This window comes from Pristiophorus japonicus, chromosome 13, assembly GCF_044704955.1.
Source record: "Pristiophorus japonicus isolate sPriJap1 chromosome 13, sPriJap1.hap1, whole genome shotgun sequence".
NCBI classification, from domain to species: domain Eukaryota; kingdom Metazoa; phylum Chordata; class Chondrichthyes; family Pristiophoridae; genus Pristiophorus; species Pristiophorus japonicus.
Window position 1 is genome coordinate 51,759,473 of NC_091989.1, and position 21,124 is coordinate 51,780,596.

General features: G+C 44.6%; 1 protein-coding gene across 1 annotated transcript in view; it reads right to left on the minus strand.

Moving 5' to 3' along the window:
* Positions 1 to 21,124, minus strand: part of LOC139278561 (laminin subunit beta-4-like) — a 142,282-nt gene that overhangs the window by 81,114 nt on the left and 40,044 nt on the right. The window contains exons 9-16 of the mRNA XM_070897469.1: positions 18,412 to 18,600; positions 16,643 to 16,822; positions 6,859 to 6,971; positions 5,519 to 5,598; positions 4,716 to 4,866; positions 3,529 to 3,657; positions 2,192 to 2,371; positions 1,180 to 1,301 (exon numbers count right to left, since the gene is read on the minus strand). Of these exons, the coding sequence (XP_070753570.1) occupies positions 1,180 to 1,301; positions 2,192 to 2,371; positions 3,529 to 3,657; positions 4,716 to 4,866; positions 5,519 to 5,598; positions 6,859 to 6,971; positions 16,643 to 16,822; positions 18,412 to 18,600 (1,144 nt within the window). The remainder of the gene's footprint in view (positions 1 to 1,179; positions 1,302 to 2,191; positions 2,372 to 3,528; positions 3,658 to 4,715; positions 4,867 to 5,518; positions 5,599 to 6,858; positions 6,972 to 16,642; positions 16,823 to 18,411; positions 18,601 to 21,124) is intronic.

A 21,124-nucleotide genomic window follows, 5' to 3' on the forward strand; every position in this document is an offset into this window, starting at 1 on the left:
TATATTTGAAGAATAATACATAATTACCAAACCATTTCTTAGTGATTCATTTAGAGGTTCCACCATCACCCTTGAACACCACTGCGCTACCATATTATTAGTTCAACATCTAGTCATAGATGAGCAAGAACTTTCTCCAACTTAAGGTCAGTAAGACTGAAGCTATCCTATTCAATTCTGTCCAAAGTATAATGGCACAACTGACCCTACTTGCCCGGCTGAAAGCGGGCGGGTGGGCAGTTAAAGTTACCCAGGTTACTTACCCGCCGAAAAGTTGCCAGGAACTCATCATTCCAAATTTTAACCTGCAGTATTGAGCAGGTGATGACAGCATGTTGGGTCCCGATGACTGCAATTTTGAGCAGTGGCCTGAGCGGGAAAACCCTGCCAGGTGAAGACGGTGGAATGCGGAGCCGAAGCCAGAAGAGGCCCAAATAGGTAAGTTTTTTTTTTAAATGTACCTCTAGGTGTGCTCCTCCGGGCCCCACACGGAAAGCTTAGGCTCCCCCACTTCCCAAGTGCCGGACCCTCGCGAGGTGGCCCCCTAAAGCCTATCCCATCACCTACTTGGTGCCAGCAAGCAGCTTCCAGCCGTATAATCACCCACCTGCCCATTAAAGTCAGTCTTATTGTGCTGTGGGTAGGCGGGAAACAAACTCGCCGGGTGTCATTTCAAAACATTTTTAAAAATAGAAATATTGTTAACACTGAGCGAGCACTGCGGACTATGGTCTGGATTTTAACTGCCAGCTGGATTCCGGCAGAGAGCCAGGTGGATGTGGGTAACTTTAATTTTTATCGCCAGGTGAATAACGAACAATACTGAATCAGCCGCAATTCTACACGCAAATGTGATAGAGGTTTGGAAATCTCTTCTGCAAACAGTAGTTGATGCTGCATCAATTGTTAACTTGAAATCTGAGACTGATAACCAAAGATATTAAGGGATATGGGACAAAGGCGGGTATATGGAGTTAGGTCGCAGATCAGCCATGATCTCACTGAATGGAGGAACAGGCTCGAGGGGCTAAATGGCCTACTCCTTTTCCTATGTGCCTGTTTTACACCCCACTGGATTTTCTAAGAAAAGTTAGTTTTTCGTCTGATGTATCATTAGAAATGTATAAATAATACAGTGTAACTTCAAAAAAACAGCAGTTATTTGCAGTATGTTCTAACCTGGCTGTGGCTGGCATGGCAACTGTATAAGCTTCCTGCGAGGGCAAGTTATTTCTGCACTGGCTTTCACTCCGCTGATTTGTTGGCCGAACTCGAACACTGGCCATCCAATCATCTGTTGACTGTTTTAGTGGAGACGAAATATATGATCATTTATTTCACAAATAATTTTACCGATACGTTTTTGTTTTTAAATTGAGAAACCTCGATGAAGGGCTGAGGTCCAAAGGACACCGTTAAGTTGAAGAAAATAGAAAAGAAATGTCGAAAATATTAATCACATAACACCAAGTTCAGGTTTTAAAAGCCTGAAGGTTGTAGAAGGAGAAAAGACTGAAGGAGGCAAGGAGTTACAGTTCTGACACATGGAAATAAATCATAATGGAGACAGTGAAAGGAATTGATCTGTGTAGTGAGTCGATCTGTAGTGAGTCGATCTGTGTAGTGAGTGGATCTGTAGTGAGTCGATCTGTAGCGAGGATCTGTGTAGCGAGTGGATCTGTGTAGTGAGTTAATCCCAACTTGGTAATATGCAGGGAGGAGGAAGAGCATGTAGACTGGTATGGTGCTGTGTAAACCTCTGTGGTTCTGTAGCACGGCCATTGGATTACTTTAGACTGCTCTAGCAGTCTAGCATGGGCATGATGGGCTGAATGACTTTCTGCTGTGCTATAACCGTCTGTGGTTCTATAGCAACTTTTATGCAGAACGGTGGGTTTGTAGCTTAGGAGGAACAAAAGAAGAAAGTTGAGGAGTACTGACCCAAGTAAAGTAAATAAAATCGGGAGAAAAGAAAGGCTGCAATAGAAAGAGAAGGAGGAAAGAGAAAGATTGGAGGTTAGAGAGGCATCAGAGATTAGACAGCAGCCTTTTCTTGTAACCTTTTCGCAAGTGCAAATGATATGTGGGAGCAGTATTCAAGCCTTGGATGGATGTGGGCTGTTTGGTGAGAGAAAAGTTACATTAGATACATCTGGGAAAGTGAAAGCTGAAGCAACAGCACGTTGAATACCTCTGATTCATAGCGAATGGCAGCGGTGAAGTCCATTGGGTATGGGATGTTGTCAACAATGAACCGCAATCCTACTCCATGTGGAACACGAGCAAACCCCAGGCCAGTCCAGGTTGTAGGTCTATCAGGAGCAGATTCTCTGGTAACAATATGTACCCGGGATTCTGGATTCCTGGTTTGCTGAAGAAAGAAATATTGCCAAAATAAGCCTTGTGTTATTTTACCTGTTACATGGTTTCCTAAACGAGCACCTCCCAGGATTACAGTTCAATAACAAAGTGCGCCCCTCAAAGAGATACAAACAATTATCCACAAGGCCTTTATCTTAAGAATACACTAAAGAGGAGTGTATATAGTCTCATGAAACACATGTTCCCCGAAGTAGTAAGTGGCAATCATCAAAACTACTTGCCTCAATATAGCACTCCTCACATGCAGGATGATATCTCTGAATGATTTAAAATAATGAGGAAAGGAACACCGAGCTTGTGATAAGAGGAGAATGGAGAAGATTGAATGTGGAACTAAAGGCGTGGTCACAGAAGAGGGATTTGCAGAGATTTTTGAAAGGGAAAGAGGTGGCAAGGCAAAGTATAAAATTCCAGAGTGTAGGAGTGGAGGCACTTTCTTATTGGGTGAGTAATCCCCAAGACTTTCACAAATTTCCTAGAGGCTGGTAGCAGCAGGTTGCCTGGTGCATGGTAGGTAGTCTAAAAACAGACCAATCCCATTGCCACTAATGGCATTCTCGTGCTGGAAAAATAAATAGGTATATTGAGACCTAGGGGTAGATTTTTGACTTTCAGAAATTCAAGTGTGCACACTACGCAGTTTTCAAATCACTAGTTTATAAAAGAAAATATTTTTACATTTAAATTTATGATCACTGGGAGCATGAAATTAGAAAATTACCCTTATATGCCATCATATGTCATCTCGCAGTTACTGACATTAGTAAATTGTAGGCTCATTAACCTACATCGCATTGCTTATACTAAAAGCCAAAATAAATATATATTGAAAATACCCCCAAAAGACTGTAGATTATATATTCTAACAAATAACAGATGACTGATAATGAGTTTAAGGCAACAGCTCAATCTTAATGTTGATACACCATTTAAGCTTTACTCTTGTAGTTTACAACATTATTTGAACCATTTAATTGTGTCACTGCCAATCTAGTGTACAGTGTTCAACCAGTGGGAAAACATTGGACTGGTCAGTCAATCCAATTCCCAATTCTCTCCATAAAAACACAGCGGAGGGGCATTTTATAGATTTATTTTATGAATTTCACAACATGCAGAACATGTTGCTATAGAAGCTCTGCATACCCTCTTCCTCTGACGTCGCACATGACGTTTAGAATTCCTGTGAAGTATCAGTCTGCCATGTTCCACTCTAAAGTTATAGCCTTGCCTTCGTAAATACTCATCACAAGGTGGCAAAGATGTTGGGTTTACCTGAAAAAAGAACTAATTTCATTATTTAGGAAACTAAAAAGTATTGGCCAGTAGGTGAAATCAACTAGGCATAGTTAACAAGAAAACCATGACATTGCATTTATGCAAGACATTTTTAAATGTATCTATAAGTCTATTTAGAAAGTATTATAATATTAGAATTCTTTACATTAATAATGTTGTCTTTCATAAAACATTTTGGGACTTGACATGTGGTACATGTAGCAAGCTTGTGAGGAACAGGTAACTTTGGACCTATGGTTCCCAACGCTCTCCACCACTGGGGTTTTCCTCGTGTCATGTCTGGGTCTGCTGTGGACTCATTGTTAGAGATTGATTGCTATGATTAGTCAACAACTCCACTTTCATTGTATCATGTGACTACCAGGATGGTAGAAGGCAAAATAGATGGACTGTGGGTTTTTTTGGTCTAGTAATTCCAAGTTCCTATATTTGGTTGGCACCTTAAAATTGTCTTTCATGATATTTTACACTAATAAAATAATGCTTAATGTCACGGTTGTGTAATTATTACTGCATTAAGTTGTAATGATAAGTTTCTCATGTCTGATGAGATAGGCACAAGTAATATTTTATTCCAACCGTGAAAGTACAGAATGCCTTACATTACTAAAGTTACAGAATTACATGAGAAGCAAGCAAATAATATAGGCAATTTTGATGGGCCTTTGAGTTTAACTGCAGCACATTCTCTTGGTTTAAAAAAATATTTTTCACAATTTTTAAGGAAACATCAAATTTCCTGCAGAGGCAAGTACCTCCCACAGCCACTTTGATAATGCCTCTGATGGGGAGGCGCTGCCTGCAACTCAGAGCAGCTTTATTTATTTTAATGGGGGCCTAGGTGCTGATTTGGAACTGAGTCAGACCCAGAGAACACACGACTGGCAAAGCATACTGAATATTCAACCAGTGACATTATTACATTGCTCCTCTACATTTAGGTGACAGTAAAAGCATTCAAACATTTAATTTCACATTATGTGCCTGACCTTATCTGAAAAATTAAAACCTAGAGAAGTTTTAGAGGTACAGACCAAAGAACCGCTATTCCCTAGTTGCTCTGCAAGTTCAGCTTCATACAAATAGTAATCCAGTGGAGCAAAGAAGTAACCATGAGCGGGTTCATTACATTGGCGGCTGATAATGTTGGGTAGACATCGACACTGTCCATCATGCAAGGAACAACTGCAAAACACAGACATTACATTCTCAACTAACTGCAGTGGACATGCAACAAATGGTACCATAATATTACAGTGTAACGCTGTTCCCGATTCATCAAATTGTTTGCCACATAAGCTCCTTCCACTGCTCTGTGTGAAGATCTGTTTATATCAGTTCAAATTCACAAGTAGATTCTTCACTTAAGCATTTCAGACAGTAGAGACTTGAGTTTGAAAAATTAATTGGAATTGCTCAAAAAATCTATATTGTATTCCAGTTAAATACACAACGTTACGTCGTTTGTCAGTTAATAGTTCTTAGTAATGTCCAACAGCTTAGGTTAAAGAAGTTAAAAGCAGACAAGTACAGTTGTTCAAAGTTTTACACACTCTGGTGGTGACATGAAAAGAAACATCAAATTCAACTTAGAGCAATGAGGGATTGTATTCTATCACTCATTAACAATAGTTGACCTTCATACGTGTATATTTTATTTCACATGAGTGGATCTCCTGTGGTATGTCTCATAATAAATCCAATGAAGAGCTTCTTTATAAAGGCAGGAGCATTATACTGTGTAATATACATAATACTATTCTGTTGCTAAGGTAAAGTTGTGTTTAAGGTGGCCTGTTCCTTTAAGAGTAGAAACATTATTGGCAATTATACTTACAGATTATCGTAGGCCCCTCCAATGTCACAGTCACAGGGAGAACAACCATAGACACCATTTCCAAGGCTCCAGTAGTTAGGCTATAGAAAAATACAGTAACACCATTATAATCAATATTGCATAGTAATTTTACAAATTAATGCTATACAATGGTCACCTTCAGTCTGGTACCTTGGCCATGTGCGAGCCTAGATAGCAAGTAGTGGAAAGTCAGCTGACTATAGATGACATCATAGCTGCGCTGAGTGCTGCCCCCACCTGACATCCACACATGCTCATTTTTCAAGAAGAGTCAATGGATCGTGGCCAGGAGCTGGAACTTTCACAGATTTTTCTTTTGTCTCTATAGTCTAGGGGCCACTGAAACCAACTGTAGCTCCCTCCCACCTGCTCACTTCTTCATATAGCTGTTCAAGCTAAAATCAGTGAACTCAGCCAAGCCTGGAGATCGGACACTGGAATTTATTTTTTCACGCATTCCTTGACTATGAGATTAGGCAGCTGAGCTGCTTCCACTTATCTGGCAAAGATTCTCTGTAACTGACTGCCTGCAAGACCACGAGAACAGCCTCTCTCAACTCACCTGCTCTTCCCAGTGCGGGATGGACAAGCTCCATCTTACCCAAAAGTTACGGAGCCTGAAATTCCCAAGGGCGGAAAGTGCTGAGCGTGGGCACATTGTCTGCCAGGGAGGGGAGAATTTAGGGCAGAACCTATTTCTGCCCTACTTACCTTCTGCTCTAAATATCAGTGGGGTAAAGGAATGTGGGATTGGTGGCTAAATGTTCTGCTCTCAGGGGGGCATGCCTGGGGTAGTTCCTAGACAACTCTGGGAATTTCACCTCTTATGCCTTTGTGGAAGACTCAGAACTGATATGAGATCTGTTGAGGTCCTTGGAAGAGTACCAAAAGTCACAAAGACAAAGTTAATCAACCCCAGACCAGACTAATTACATTTCCAACAGTGGCTCTTTGGAGCATTTTCAATAATTTTGCCCTGTTTCTCTTTGGCCCATCCTGACCCTCCAATCTGCCACAAGCTTACTTGTAAAGTTTCTCCATATAGTATAACTGTTATATATGTAGACTTGTATATACTCTGTACAGCCACCAGAGGGTTCATCCCCTGGAGTGCCAAGGGATTCCATAATCCCTTGGGAGCACAGGTATTTAAGGAGGTCTCACAGGTTGGAGAGGCACTCTGGAGACCTGCAATAAAAGACTAAGGTCACACTTTACTTTGAGCTCACAGTGTTCAGTCTAACTCTTTCTCCATACATAACAATTAACAATGAATGTTGAAGGTATTTGGTAGGGCAAAAGATTGCATTGTAACGTACCAGACACTGTTCACAATTTCGGCCAGTGACAAATCGCTGGCAGTGGCACTCTCCAGTAACTGGGTTGCAGGCAGAGTGTGCTGACACAGTGCCACGTGAATCACACTGACAATCTGAAAAAACATTCAAAATCAGTTTTGTGTGCAACACTTATCTGTCAGGCAATCTGTGTCCCACCTCCAGTATCTTTCTGTTAAAAAAAATGTTGTCTCCATTTTAATGGCACCAATCTTCTTCCTCCATAAACATTGCAGCAAATTGCTCGATCTCCATTCTGAGAAATGTGTGTGTTTGTGTGCTGGAGGTGACAGGGAAGGAAGGAAGATTGGATGCATCTAGCTCAATAGATCAAGCCTAAGGTTAACTGGCTTTGCAGATTGTTAAATACAACTGTGAGGAGACGAGAAGAGTTTATACTTAATTGAATATTCAATTGTTTTCTTGTAGAAGTGCAGTGGTCTCAGGATAAAGTCACTTGTAGTTTTCTTGATTGTAAATTTTACAGAACATCATGATATCATCCCCTCAGAGGTAATGCTTACCATGGTATAATTTAAGAACTTCAAGAAATTTCAGTGAAAATCAAATTGATGATTGCATAAAGAAAAGAATGAAGTTTCCCCAGGCAGCCACAAGGTGGTGTTCAGAGCTAGCTTATCCATGAAGCATCATCCAATAAATACTCAATAAAGACAGGAGAAAACAGTCCCGTAAAAAGGTCATCAAATCAGAGACACTGGGATAGAGATTGGTGGAAACTTTATGCCCGTAAAACAAGAGCAGCAAGATTCAATTTCGGGGACCAGCGTCCCAAGGATGCCTAAAAAACATCTGACTCAAAATTGGGACGGGCCAATTTTCAAGCGTCCCAGGCCCCTTTCATATGCTAATAACAACAACTTGTATTATATATAGCACTTTTAATGTAGTGCTTCACAGGAATATTATGAGACAAAACATTTGACAATGAGCTACATAAGGAGAAATTAGGGTCAAGGAGGTAGGTATTGAGCATCTTAAAGAAGGAGAGAGAGGTGGAGAGGTTTAGGCAGGGAAATCCAGAGTTTGGGGTCTAGGTAACTGAAGGTATGGCCACCAGTAGTTGAGTGATTATAATCAGGGATGCTCAAGAGGGCAGAATTAGAGGAGCGCAGACATCTTGGGGAGGTTGTGGGGCTGGAGGAGATTACAGAGATGGGGATGGGCGAGGCCATTGAGGGATTTGAAAACAAGGATGAGAGTTTTGAAATTTAGGCGTTGCTTAACCGGGAGCCAATGTAGGTCAGCGAGCACAGGGGTGATGGGTGAGCGGGACTTGGTGTGAGTTAGGACACAGGCAGCCGAGTTTTGGATCACCTCTAGTTTAGGCAGGGTAGAATGTGGGAGGCCAGCCAGGAGCGAGTTGGAATAATCAAGTCGAGGTCACAAAGGCCTGGATGAGGGCTTCAGTAGCAGATGTGCTGAGGCAATGGCGGAGACTGGTGATGTTGTGGAGGTGGAAATAGGCGGTCTCAGTTATGCTGCAGTTATGTGGTCGAAAGCTCATTTCAAGATCAAATATGACACCAAGGTTGCGAATAGTCTGGTTCAGCCTCAGACAGAAGTTGGGGAGAGGGATGGAGTCAGTGGCTAAGGAATGGAATTTGTGGCGGGGACCGAAAACAATGGCTTCCATCTTCCCAGTATTCAATTAGAGAAAAGTTCTCATCTAGAAGTGGATGTTGGACAAGCAGTCTGACAAGTTCGAGAACGAGGAGGGGTCGAGAGAAGTGGTAGTGTGATAGAGCTCGGTGTCATCAGCGTACATGTGAAAACTGACGCTGTGTTTTCAGATGATGTCGGCAAACGGCAACATGTAGATGAGAAATAGGAGGGGGCCAAGGATAGATTCTTGGGGGACACCAGAGGTAATGATTCGGGGGCAGGAAGAGAAGCTGTTACAGGTGAGTCTCTGGCTATGATTGATTAGCTAAGAATGGAACAAGACAAGTGCAATCCCACCCAGCTGGATGAATATGGAGAGGCATTGGAGAAGGATAGCATGGTCAACCATGTCAAAAGCTGCAGACAAGTCAAGAAGGACAAGGAGGGATAGTTTGCTTTAGTCACAGTCACAAAGGATGTCATTTTTGACTTTGATGAGAGCCGTTTCGGTACAGTGGCAAGCGCGGAAACCGGATTGGAGGGATTCAAACATGGAATTGCGGGAAAGATGGGCACGGATTTGAGAGGGAACAACACGTTCAAGGACTTTGGAGAGGAAAGGGAGTTTGGAGATGGGGTGGTAGTTTGCAGGGACGAAGGGATCGAGGATTGTTTTTTTGAGGAGGGGGTGATTTGAGGGAGAGGGGGACAAAACCTGAGGAAAGAGAACCGTTAACAATGTCAGCAAACATCAGAGCTATTATATATGTGGACTTGTATTTACTCTATACAGCCACCAGAGGGATCATTCCCTAGAGTCCCAAGGGATCCCATAATTGCTTGGGAGCACAGGTATTTAAGGAGGCTTCACAGGTTGGAGAGGCACTCTGGAGAACTGCAATAAAAGACTAAGGTCACATTTTACTTTGAGCTCACAGTGTTCAGTCTGACTCTTTCTCCATACACAACAACTGGCGACGAGATACAGATAGCGAACCCAAAGATGCAGAGAACAGTGGGCATCCTGGAGAAATTTTCGGAGGGAGATGATTGGGAAACGTTTGTGGAGCGACTCGACCAGTACTTCGTGGCCAACGAGCTAGATGGGGAAGAGAGCGCTGCCAAACGAAGGGCGATCCTCCTCACCATCTGTGGGGCACCAACGTATGGCCTCATGAAGAACCTGCTCACTCCAGCGAAACCCATGGAGAAATCGTACGACGATTTGTGCACACTGGTCTGAGAGCATTTGTCCGAAGGAAAGCATTCTGATGGCGAGGTAACGGTTCTACATCTACAAAAGGTCGGAAGGCCAGGAAGTGGCGAGTTATGTCACCGAGCTGAGACGCCTTGTAGGACATTGCGAATTTGAAGGATATTTGGAGCACATGCTCAGAGACTTTTTCATACTTGGCATTCGCCACGAAACCATACTTCGCAAGCTTTTGACTGTAGTGACCCCAACCTTGAGTAAGGCCATAGCGATAGCCCAGGCGTTCATTGCCACCAGTGACAATACTAAGAAAATCTCTCAGCACACAAGTGCTGCTACAAGTACTGTGAAAAAAGTGATGTTGTTTTCGAAGCGTAATGTACAGTGCATGTCACACATACCTGCAGCTACATGTCCGCAGATGTCTCAGAGTCAACCATCAAAGGGTGATGAATGCAAGACCATTAACACCTTGTTGGCGCTGCGGGGGTGATCATCGTGTCCATTCATGCCGATTCAAAGGATACGTTTGCAAGGGCTGTGGAACAATGGGACACCTCCAACGAGTGTGCAGGCGAGCTGCTAAGCCTGTTAAATCTGCAAACCACCACGTTGCAAAGGAGGACAGATCCACGGAGGATCACTACGAACCAGAGCCTCAGATAGAGGAGGCAGAGATACATGGGGTGCACACATTCACCATGAATTGTCCCCCGATAATGCAGAATATTGAACTAAAGTGACTCCCAGTGTCAATGGAGCTGGACACGGGCGTGAGCCAGTCCATCATGGACAAAAAGACTTTCGAAAGGTTCTGGTGCAACAAGGCCTCAAGGCCAGTCTTAACTCCAGTTCGCACGAAACTAAGAACTGATTCCGGTAATCGACAGTGCTACCGTAAAAGTCTCCTACAATGGACCACAAGCGACCACTCTGGGTGGTACCGGGCGATGGTCCCACGCTGCTCGGCAGGAGTTGGCTGGGAAAGATACGCTGGAACTGAGACGACGTCCGAGCGCTATCGCCCGCTGATGACACTTCGTGTGCCCAGGTCTTAAACAAATTCCCTTCGCTGTTCGAACCAGGCATCGGGAAATTTCAAGGAGCAAAAGTGCAGATTCACCTAATTCCGGGGGCACGACCCATCCATCACAAAGCGAGAGCAGTACCGTACATGATGAGAGAAAGGATAGAGATCGAGCTAGACCGGCTGCAACGGGAGGGCATCATTTCACCGATTGAGTTCAGCGAATGGGCCAGTCCTACTGTCCCAGTTCTCAAGGGAGACGGCACTGTCAGAATCTGTGGCGATTACAAAGTAACTATCAATCGTTTCTCCCTGCAGGACCAATACCCACTACCAAAAGCCGACGACCTCTTTGCAACGCTGACAGGAGGAAAGACTTCACGAAGCTGGATCTGACTTCAGCCTACCTGATGCAGGAACTGGAGGAATCATCGAAGTCACTCACCTGCATCAACATGTTCAAAAAAGTCTTTTTGTTGGTAACAGATGCCCGTTTGGAATCCGATCAACGGCGGCGATATTCCAGAGAAACATGGAAAGTTTACTGAAGTCGGTCCCGCACACCGTGGTCTTCCAGGACGACATCTTGGTCACATGTCGGAACACAGTCGAGCATCAGCAGAACCTGGAGGAGGTTCTTAGTCGACTCAACCGCGTGGGGCTCAGGTTAAAATGCTCAAAATGCATTTTCCTGGTATCTGAAGTGGAGTTCCTGGGAAGGAGGATTGCGGCGGACCGCATCAGGCCCACCAACGCGAAGACGGAAGCAATCGAGAACGCACCGAGGCCACAGAACGTCCCGGAGCTGCGGTTGTTCCTGGGACTCTTGAACCACTTTGGTAACTTCTTCCCGGGTCTCAGCACCCTGCTAGAACCACTACATGTCTTACTACGAAAAGGGGGCGAATGGGTTTGGGGCAAAAGCCAAGAAAATGTCTTTGTAAAAGCGAGAAAATTGTTATGCTCAAACAAATTGCTTGTGTTGTTTGATCCATGTAATCCATGTTTGGTACTAGCATGTGATGTCTCGTCATATGGCGTCGGGTGTGTATTGCAACAAGCTAATGATTTTGGGAAACTGCAACCGGTTGCTTATGCATCCAAGAGTCTGTCTAAAGCCGAGAGAGCCTACAGCATGATTGAAAAAGAAGCGTTAGCGTGTGTCTATGGGGTAAAGAAAATGCATCAATATCTGCTTGGGCTAAAATTCGAATTGGAAACTGACCATAAGCCACTTATATCCCTGCTTTCTGAGAGTAAAGGGATAAATACCAACGCATCGGCCCGCATCCAGAGATGGGCGCTCACATTGTCCGCATTCAACTATGCCATCCGCCACAGGCCAGGCACAGAAAACTGCACCGCTGCACTCAGTAGGCTGCCATTGTCCTCCACGAGGGTGGAAATGGCGCAGCCCGCAGATCTAGCTATGATTATGGAAGCATTTGAGAGTGAGCAATCACCCGTCACTGCCCGGCAGATCAAAACCTGGACGAGCCCGGATCCCTTATTATCTCTAGTCAAAAGCTGTGTGCTTCACGGGAGCTGGTCCAGTGTCCCAGTGGAAATGCAGGAAGAGATAAAGCCGTTCCAGCAGCGCAAAGATGAAATGTCTATACAGGCAGACTGCCTTCTGTGGGGCAATCGAGTAGTGGTCCCCAAGAAGGGCAGAGAAACCTTCATCAATGACCTCCACACTAGCCACCCAGGCATCATAATGATGAAAGCGATAGCCAGATCCCACGTGTGGTGGCCCGGTATCGATGCGGACTTAGAGTCCTGTGTTCACAGATGTAATACATGCTCGCAGTTAAGCAATGTACCCAGGGAGGCGCTGCTAAGTTTATGGTCTTGGCCCTCCAAACCGTGGTCTAGGGTACACGTCGGCTATACAGGCCCGTTCTTGGGTAAACTGTTCCTTGTGGTCGTAGACGCGTACTCCAAGTGGATTGAATGTGAGATAATGTCGACTAGCACATCTGCTGCCACCACTGAAAGCCTGCGGGCCATGTTTGCCACACACGGCTTACCCAATGACCTGGTGAGCAACAACGGGCCATGTTTTACCAGTGCTGAGTTCAAAGAATTCATGCCCTGTAACGGGATCAAACATGTCACATCTGCGTCCAATGGTCAGGCAGAGAGAGCAGTGCAAACCATCAAGCAAGGCTTGAAGAGGATAACTGAAGGCTCACTGCAGACTCGCCTATCCCGAGTCCTGCTTAGCTACTGCACGAGACCCCACTCACTCATTGGGATCCCACCTGCTGAACTGCTCATGAAAAGAGCACTTAAGACAAGGCTCTCGTTAGTTCACCCTGATCTACATGAGCAGGTAGAGAGCAGGCAGCTTCAACAAAGTGCATACCATGATAGCGCAAAGGTGTCATGCGAGATTGAAGTCAATGACCCTGTATTTGTATTAAATTATGGACAAGGTCCCAAGTGGCTTCCCGGCACTGTTGTGGCCAAAGAGGGGAGCAGGGTGTTTCGGGTCAAACTTTCAAATGGACTCATTCACCGGAAACACTTGGACCAAATCAAACTCAGATTCATAGACTACCCTGAGCAACCCACCTTGGATCCGACACCACGGTTGACCACAAAGCAGAACCCATCATCCACAGCAGCCTTGCAGGGCCCAACGCACCAGGCAGCCCAGCAAGGCCAGCTGCACAGCAGCCCAGCGAGGGCCCAACAAATGATTCAACAACACCAGCTTTCACACCGAGACGATCAACCAAGGCAAGAAGGGCCCCAGATCGACTCACATTGTAAATAGTTACACTATTGACTTTTGGGGGAATGTTGTTATATATGTGGACTTGTATTTACTCTGTACAGCCACCAGAGGGCTCATTCCCAGGTGTCCCAAGGCATCCCATAATCCCTTGGGAGCACAGTTATTTAAGAAGGCTTCACAGGTTGGAGAGGCACTCTGGAGACCTGCAATAAAAGACTAAGGTCACACTTTACTTTGAGTTCACAGTGTTCAGTCTGACTTCTTCTCCATACACAACAGGAGCCAAAAAAGGAAGTTGGCTGGTTAGCAATTTGGTGGGAATAGGGTCAAGGGAGCAGGAATGGTGTCTCATGGACAAGATGAGCTCAGAGAGGTCGTGAGGGGAGATCAGAGAGAAACTGGAGAAAGATGTGAGGACAGGGCTAGGGCAGGGAGGATCCTTAGAGAAAGTTTGGCCCTGTGGACGAGGAGAAGGAAGGGAAGAGGCAGAGACAACTGAACAGATGGTTACAATGTTGGAGACAAAGAAGTCCATGAGCTCCTCACACTTAGTGTCAGAGGTGAGGGTGAAGACTGGGGAGAGGTGTTTAAAAAGACGGTTAGCAGTGAGGAATAGAAGCTAGGGTTTATCTTTACATTCCATAATGATTTTGGAATGGTGTGCAATTTTGGCAGACGAGTGCAGGACCTGATAATGCTGTATGTGGCCCAGGCACATCTGGCGGTGATTGACTAAACCAGTTGTCAGCCATATCCATTCAAGTCTGCGACCCTTGGACAAGGGAGCAAAGATCAGGGCTGTACCAGGGGGAACGGTCAGGGTGAGAGAGAGCATGCCACCACCAAATTGGTGTTTAATTTTTGTTTTAAATTGATGTGGATCCAGCAGGAGCCGGAAGACTCAACAGCACTCTTGCCAACCGTAAATGGCCCCCCTCCCGCTATCATCCCGCCCCACCTCCTGGGACTTATCTGAGGGCCGCCGACAGACCAAAATCTGCTGCTTCTGTCAGACCAGCCGCCTATGGAGGAGCAACAGGCACTGGCAGCTCGCCACGTTTATTTTGACGAGGCCCGAGGACCAATTTCTCACCATCCTTAGGCCTCTGTCTCCGTGCACAGCAATCGTTCCCTGCACCTAAGCGCCTATAAACTGGCAACTAAATGTCTCAGTACTATGCAGCAGATATGTTTACGGGAATCCATTGGTATGTAGCATACTACTATCTCCATTCCATTAAAATAAATATTTAATAGCTCGCCACAGAGCCATTATAATTCTTAAAAAACACGAGGATAAAAGGCATATTCCAGAGGTAAAGAATCAGAAAGTACAATTGAATTTACTTATTCTTATACTGAAGTTCCCTTCTCTAATGTTAACTCGTACAATATTTCGTTAACACTGTCAAACATCCATTATATTAGGGTCATGTTTAAATTAACTCCCATCATGGAGACATCATGGCTTAGAAATTCTTGCGCCTGTATGGATAGTCCACACCTAATATTGGGCCTCGGGCCTCATTATCATTGAATTGGTGAGCTGTGGACATCTAATGGCTGTTTCCAGGCAACTCGCAGGAGAAGAGGCCTCGAATATCAGGCCGCAGCATCACCTGAAGAGGCCCTCAGGTAAGTTCTTAAAGAGGACCAGGAGACGGGGGTGAATAGGAGTGGGGGTGATCAGAAGGGTGGTGATTTGGAGTTGGGTGATCAGAAACGGGGTGATTGAGGGGGCAAATGTGGCCGGGAGGGAGGGCGGGCAAATATGGCTGGGAGGGAGGCTGGCAGTGGGGTGGAGGACGGTGGCAGTGATCGTTGTGGGGTAAGTGGTGCTGGGCAATGTTCCACGGTTTTAATGTAGGTCGGAAAGAGCACACCTGCTTCTGGTAAGTATTTTTCAGGTAAGCATTTTAAACAAACTTATCTTTTTGGTGATGAGCTGCCTTAGAGAAAACCAATATTACAGAGGGGCCACCAAACAGGTGTTAGGCCCTTATTTGCATATGCGTAGGACCCTAGATGCCTTTTTTTTGCCTTCACCAATATGGCGGGGTGCGCACTTCCGGCTTGTAATGAGCGTGAGCTTTTTGCCTGCAATATTGGAGGCTCTGGAGCCTGTTTAGCGGCCGAAAAACAGGTGCGGTGCCATCAAATTTCTAGGCCTCTAGCTCAAAGAATTTTTAGATGTTTACACTTCGCCCATTGGTAATGTCAAGTGATTGCAATAACAAACCTTATTATGAACTTGGTTGCAAGCTTGAACAGATCACAGCTCTCTTGGGCTTGCAGCTGTCAATGACCCTATGCCTTTGGGCAATAAATATTAGGCTGTAATTTTTAAAGAATTTTTAGTTGATGTATAATATCATAGTTTGCTTTGACTGGGCTTGTTATCAGAACGTGATTATTTCCTTTGCCTAAGCTTGTTACCTCATTATGCTATTTATGGTATCCACAGTCTCATCAGACCTTTTGTCTGCACGGTGGCAATTTTAGTCGCGTTTAATAAAGTCATGCAGATATATAGGACATTTGCTGCTTCTACAGAATGGACAGTCAGGAAAGTTGTTTCAGTTGTAACATTGGAATAGTCCAGTCTAGAGGTAACAAAGGCATGAGTGAGGGTTTCAGCAGCAGATCAGCTGAGGCAGGGGTGGAGATGGATGAGGTGGAAGTAGGCGGTCTTAGTGGTGGAAAGGATATGGGGTTGGAAGCTCCGCACAGGGTCATGGAGGACGGCAAGGTTGCGAACAATTGGGTTCAGTCTCACATAGAGGTCAGGGAGAGAGATACAGTTGATGGCTAGGGAACGGAGTTTGTGGCGAGGACCAAAGATACTAAGTGATAAAATCTATCAGACTGTGGAAGAAAAGCAGATTGCAATCACAAAAAGAAAGAATGAGTTGCAGTTAAACAGCGCCTTTCATAACTTCACAATGCCCCAAAGCACTTTACAGTCAATTAAATACTTTTGAAGTGTAGTCATTATGGTAATGTAGGAAACACAGCAGCCAATTTGAGCATAGCAAGGTCCAATAAACAGTAATTTAATAATGTGATGTGATAACAGATGTTAGGATCAGCTAAGTGAAAAAACAATTCTGCCATTAAACAATAGAAAGATAAAACGAGTTCTTTAGTTCATACACACCTTCACATCCCTCAGCGTTAACAGCGCTCAGTCCAAAATAGCCAGACTTGCACTGATCACATCTTGTCCCTTCAACATTTATTTTACAAATGCAGCGGCCAGCAACTATATGAAGGCTTGGGTCTGAGTGACCTTCACACATTCCATTGTTCAGTGAGCCTTCAGGATCACAGTTACAGGCTGTGGATCAAAGAACAGGCAATAGGTAACAGAGTGGTGTATTTCTAGATACTTGTACAAGATTGGTTAGATCTCCTTCAGTCACTGCTTCAAAATCTAGTCTGAGTTCATCTAAAGTTGATTGTGAGAAACTAATCACAAATTTTTTAATAACCACATGTTTCTGGAAATCAAACTAAGGTGATCCACAATGGTCCGGATTTTGTGGTCAGTGGCAAAATGACGACGCTGGCTGCTGACCTCAAAGAAAGCTGCCCACAAAGTTTTAGTGGGTTCTGTGGCATCTATTTCCCCTTTTCTGACGTGAATTTCCACCTGGCACCATCTATAGGGGATCTGTGGCATCCAGCAACAGTGTTGTCATCAAGCAGGCTGAGCAGCCAATCAGATAAAAAAATCTCACAGACAGCAAATCAGGAAGTAAAAAGTAGGTTTCGTTATTCACTTTTTAATCATTCTACAGAAAGCAAAATAAAGATTGGGACATACACATAGAATTAAGGTTAAAAAGCTGAAGTATCATAAGCGAATTTAAAAAAAAATTTTAAATTATTTTTAGATCTATGGAACTTTTATCATGGAATGGAAGGAATGACACACAAAAATTCATTTTTCAGGAAAGTTGGTGGTCTCATCTTCAGTAATTTGGGTGAGGTGAAGGCAAGTTCTCAATCGTGACATTTAGAAAAACTCCAAGGTCCAATTGTTTTTGTGAGTATCTTTCAGGTTATTCTTGCTATGTTAATGTTAATATTCAGAAAAAACTGAACCTTGCCTGGTAACTTAATTGATATCCTTTCCAATCTTTGTGCTAGAATAATGTTTATTATTTTCTAAAGTTGCATTTTTTAGTTCATGATATTACTAAGGAATATTTAACTTGTTTTGTAAAAATAAATTTATAAACCCTTAATTTCAAAATCCTGATAATTGGAAGCAGTGTTGGGTGCATAGCTTAAAACATGCACAAGGCTTGACTTTAATACTCTGTTTTCTCCTCATTGGAAGAAGTAGAAATTGGGACTTCATTTCGCTTCTGAGAAAACACTATTAGCCTGTATTATTGTGGTTGTTTTAAATATTCTCTTTAATTACGGTAAGTGTTTAAATACTACATATTTGAACATATTTAGTACCTGATTTTATTTTAGTTAAGATGAAGCTGCTGAGTTATATTTGTAACATGATTGTTTAGAAAAATGTTTTATGTGAAGGGCTTTTGATTTCACTCAGTCAGGAGAGATTGTGCCATTCAAACTTCACACACTATTGCGTGATACGCAGAGCTCTGTTTAAAAAATATATACTTTAAAAGGCGATTGCACAACTAATAATCTAGGTGTGGAGAGAAGAGCACATCATGATTACACAGGCCGCGCATTGCTGAAACTGAACTTTGTTGTAAAAACTTCAATCTCTTCACAATGAATGAAAGATTTTTTTACTTTAACCATTGTAGCTGTCTTTAAGCTACATACACTTAATATATATAGGAAACCGTGGTAGTTTTAGCTCTGTTTACTAGTTTCTTACAAAGCATCACTTGCGGTAAGAGTTAATCTGTAAATATCATAGAAAAAAAAACTTACGGACACATGCAAATGGGTCAGAAATTGTTCTCCCAGGCTCCTGGTAGAAGAAGGGCCTGCACTGGCCACAGTTTTGTCCTATTGTATTGTGTTCACAGTCCTCACAAACCCCACCACTGACCTCTCCACTGGCCAAATACACTGCCATGTCAAAATGGCATCTTTCAGAGTGCCCATTGCAGTTACACCCTGAAAAGGAAGAAGTAAAAATCACCATATGAAAATCGATATGAAAGCAATTAAGTAGTGACTGTTATGCCACAAATAAAGCAACATGACTGAGTACTGTAGACTTGAGTAAGTGTGACCTTAGTCTCTTTATTCTGACTCCAGAGTGCCAGCACAGCATGGGAGGCCTGCTTATATGCAGTGCTCCCAAGGGATGCTGCAATCGCTTGGGACTTCAACAGATGCGCCCTCTGGTGGCAGTAGAATGCTGGTTACAAGGTGTTGCATACATAACATCACCCCCCCCCCCCCCCAAGTCAACAGTACACTTATTTACAGGGTGAGACGATCTGGGGCTTTCCGTTCCCTAGTCGATTGTCTCGGTATAAACACAGGTGTAGGTGAGTTGGTTGGGTCTTCGCTGGGCTGCTGTGCAGCTGGTCTTGCTGGGCTGTTGGGGATGATGGGTTCAGCTTCGTGGTCAATCGTGATGTTGGTTGCCACTTGTGTGTATATCGGAGGGTCAAAGTTGGTGGTGTCCTCTTCAGGTTGCTCGTGGCTGTCTGTGAATCGCAGTTTGGTTTGGTCCAAATGCTTTCTGCAAGTTAGTCCATTTGCAAGTTTGACCTCAAACACCCTACTCCCTTCTTTGGCTACGACAGTGCCAGCAAGCCGTTTGGGACCATGCCCATAGTTGAGTACAAATACAGGGTCATTGACTTCAATATTGTGTGACAAATTTGCGTGATCATGGTACATGCTTTGTTGATGCCGCCTGCCCGCGACATGATCATGGAGATCAGGGTGGACTAGAGAGAGCCTAGTTTTGAGTGCCCTTTTCATGAGCAGTTCGGCAGGGGGAACCCTGGTGAGCGAGTGGGGTCTTGTGCGGTAGCTGAGCAGGCTTCGAGAAAGGCGGGTCTGCAGGGAGCCTTCCGACACATGTTTCAAGCTTTGCTTGATGGTTTGAACTGCCCATTCTGCCTGGCCATTAGATGCAGGCTTGAACGGGGCAGATGTGACGTGCTTGATCCCATTGCGGGTCACGAATTCTTTGAATTCAGCGCTGGTGAAGCACGGCCCATTGTTGCTGACAAGGACATCAGGCAGGCCGTGCGTGGCAGACATGGCTCATAGGCTTTCGATGGTGGCAGTGGACGTGCTTACAGATATTATTACGCACTCAATCCATTTTGAATAAGCATCCACAACAACCAAAAACATTTTGCCTAGAAACGGGCCAGCGAAGTCAATGTGGTTCCTAGACCATGGTTTGGAGGGCCGTGACCACAAACTTAGCGGTGGCTCCCTGGGTGCATTGCTCAGTTGAGAGCAAGTGTTGCATTGGCGCATGCAAGACTCCAAACCTGAATTGATGCCGGGCCACCACACATGAGATCTGGCTATAGCTTTCATCATTACTATGCCTGGGTGGGTACTGTGTAAGTCGCATATGAACGTTTCCTTGCCTTTCTTAGGCAAAACCACATGGTTACCCCACAAAAGACAGTCTGCCTGTATGGACATTTCGTCTTTGCGCCGCTGGAACGGCTTGATCACCTCATGCACCTTCGCTAGGACGCTGGACCAGGTCCTATGGAGGACACAGTGTTTTACAAGGGACAGTAAAGGATCCTGGCTGGTCCAGGTCCTGATCTGGCGGGCCGTAACGGGTGACTTTTCATTTTCAAATGCATCCATCACCAAGAGCAAGTCTGCAGGCTGTGCCATTTCCACCCCGGTGGTGGGCAATGGTAGCCGACTGAGAGCATTAGCGCAGTTCTCTGTGCCTCGCCTGTGGCGAATTGCATAGTTATATGCAGACAGTGTGAGCGCCCATCTTTGGATGCGAACAGAGGCATTGGTATTTGTTGTGCATCTATAAAGCATGCACTCCCATGTTCCGCCGCCAGGGAGTGCATCTCCTGAAGTCCCAAGGGATCCCAGCATCCCTTGGGAGCACAGTATATAAGCCAGCCCCGAAGGCCTGTTCCTCACTCTGGAGTGTCTTAATAAAAACTGAGGTCACTGTTACTTTAACCTCTCTGTGTTAGGAACACAATAACTGGCGACGAGTATACGAATCCAACGCAAACATGTAGAAAACTGTGGGCATCCTGGAGAAGTTCTCGGAGGATGAGGACTGGGAAGCCTATGTCTAATGGCTAGACCAGTACTTTGCAGCCAACGAGCTCGACGGAGAAGGAAGCGCTGCAAAAAGGAGAGCGATCCTCCTCACGGTCTGCGGGGCACTGGCCTACAGCCTCATGAAGAATCCTCTGGCTCCGGTGAAACCCACAGATAAGTCATATGAGGAGCTATGTACACTGGTTCGGGAGCATCTTAACCCGTGGGAGAGTGTGCTGATGACGAGGTATCGGTTCTACACGTGCCAGTGATCTGAAGGTCAGGAAGTGCCGAGCTACGTCGCCGAGCTAAGGCGACTTGCAGGACAATGTGAGTTTGATGGCAAATGCTCAGAGACTTTTTTGTACTGGGCATTGACCACGAGACCATCCTATGAAAACTTTTGACTGTAGAAACA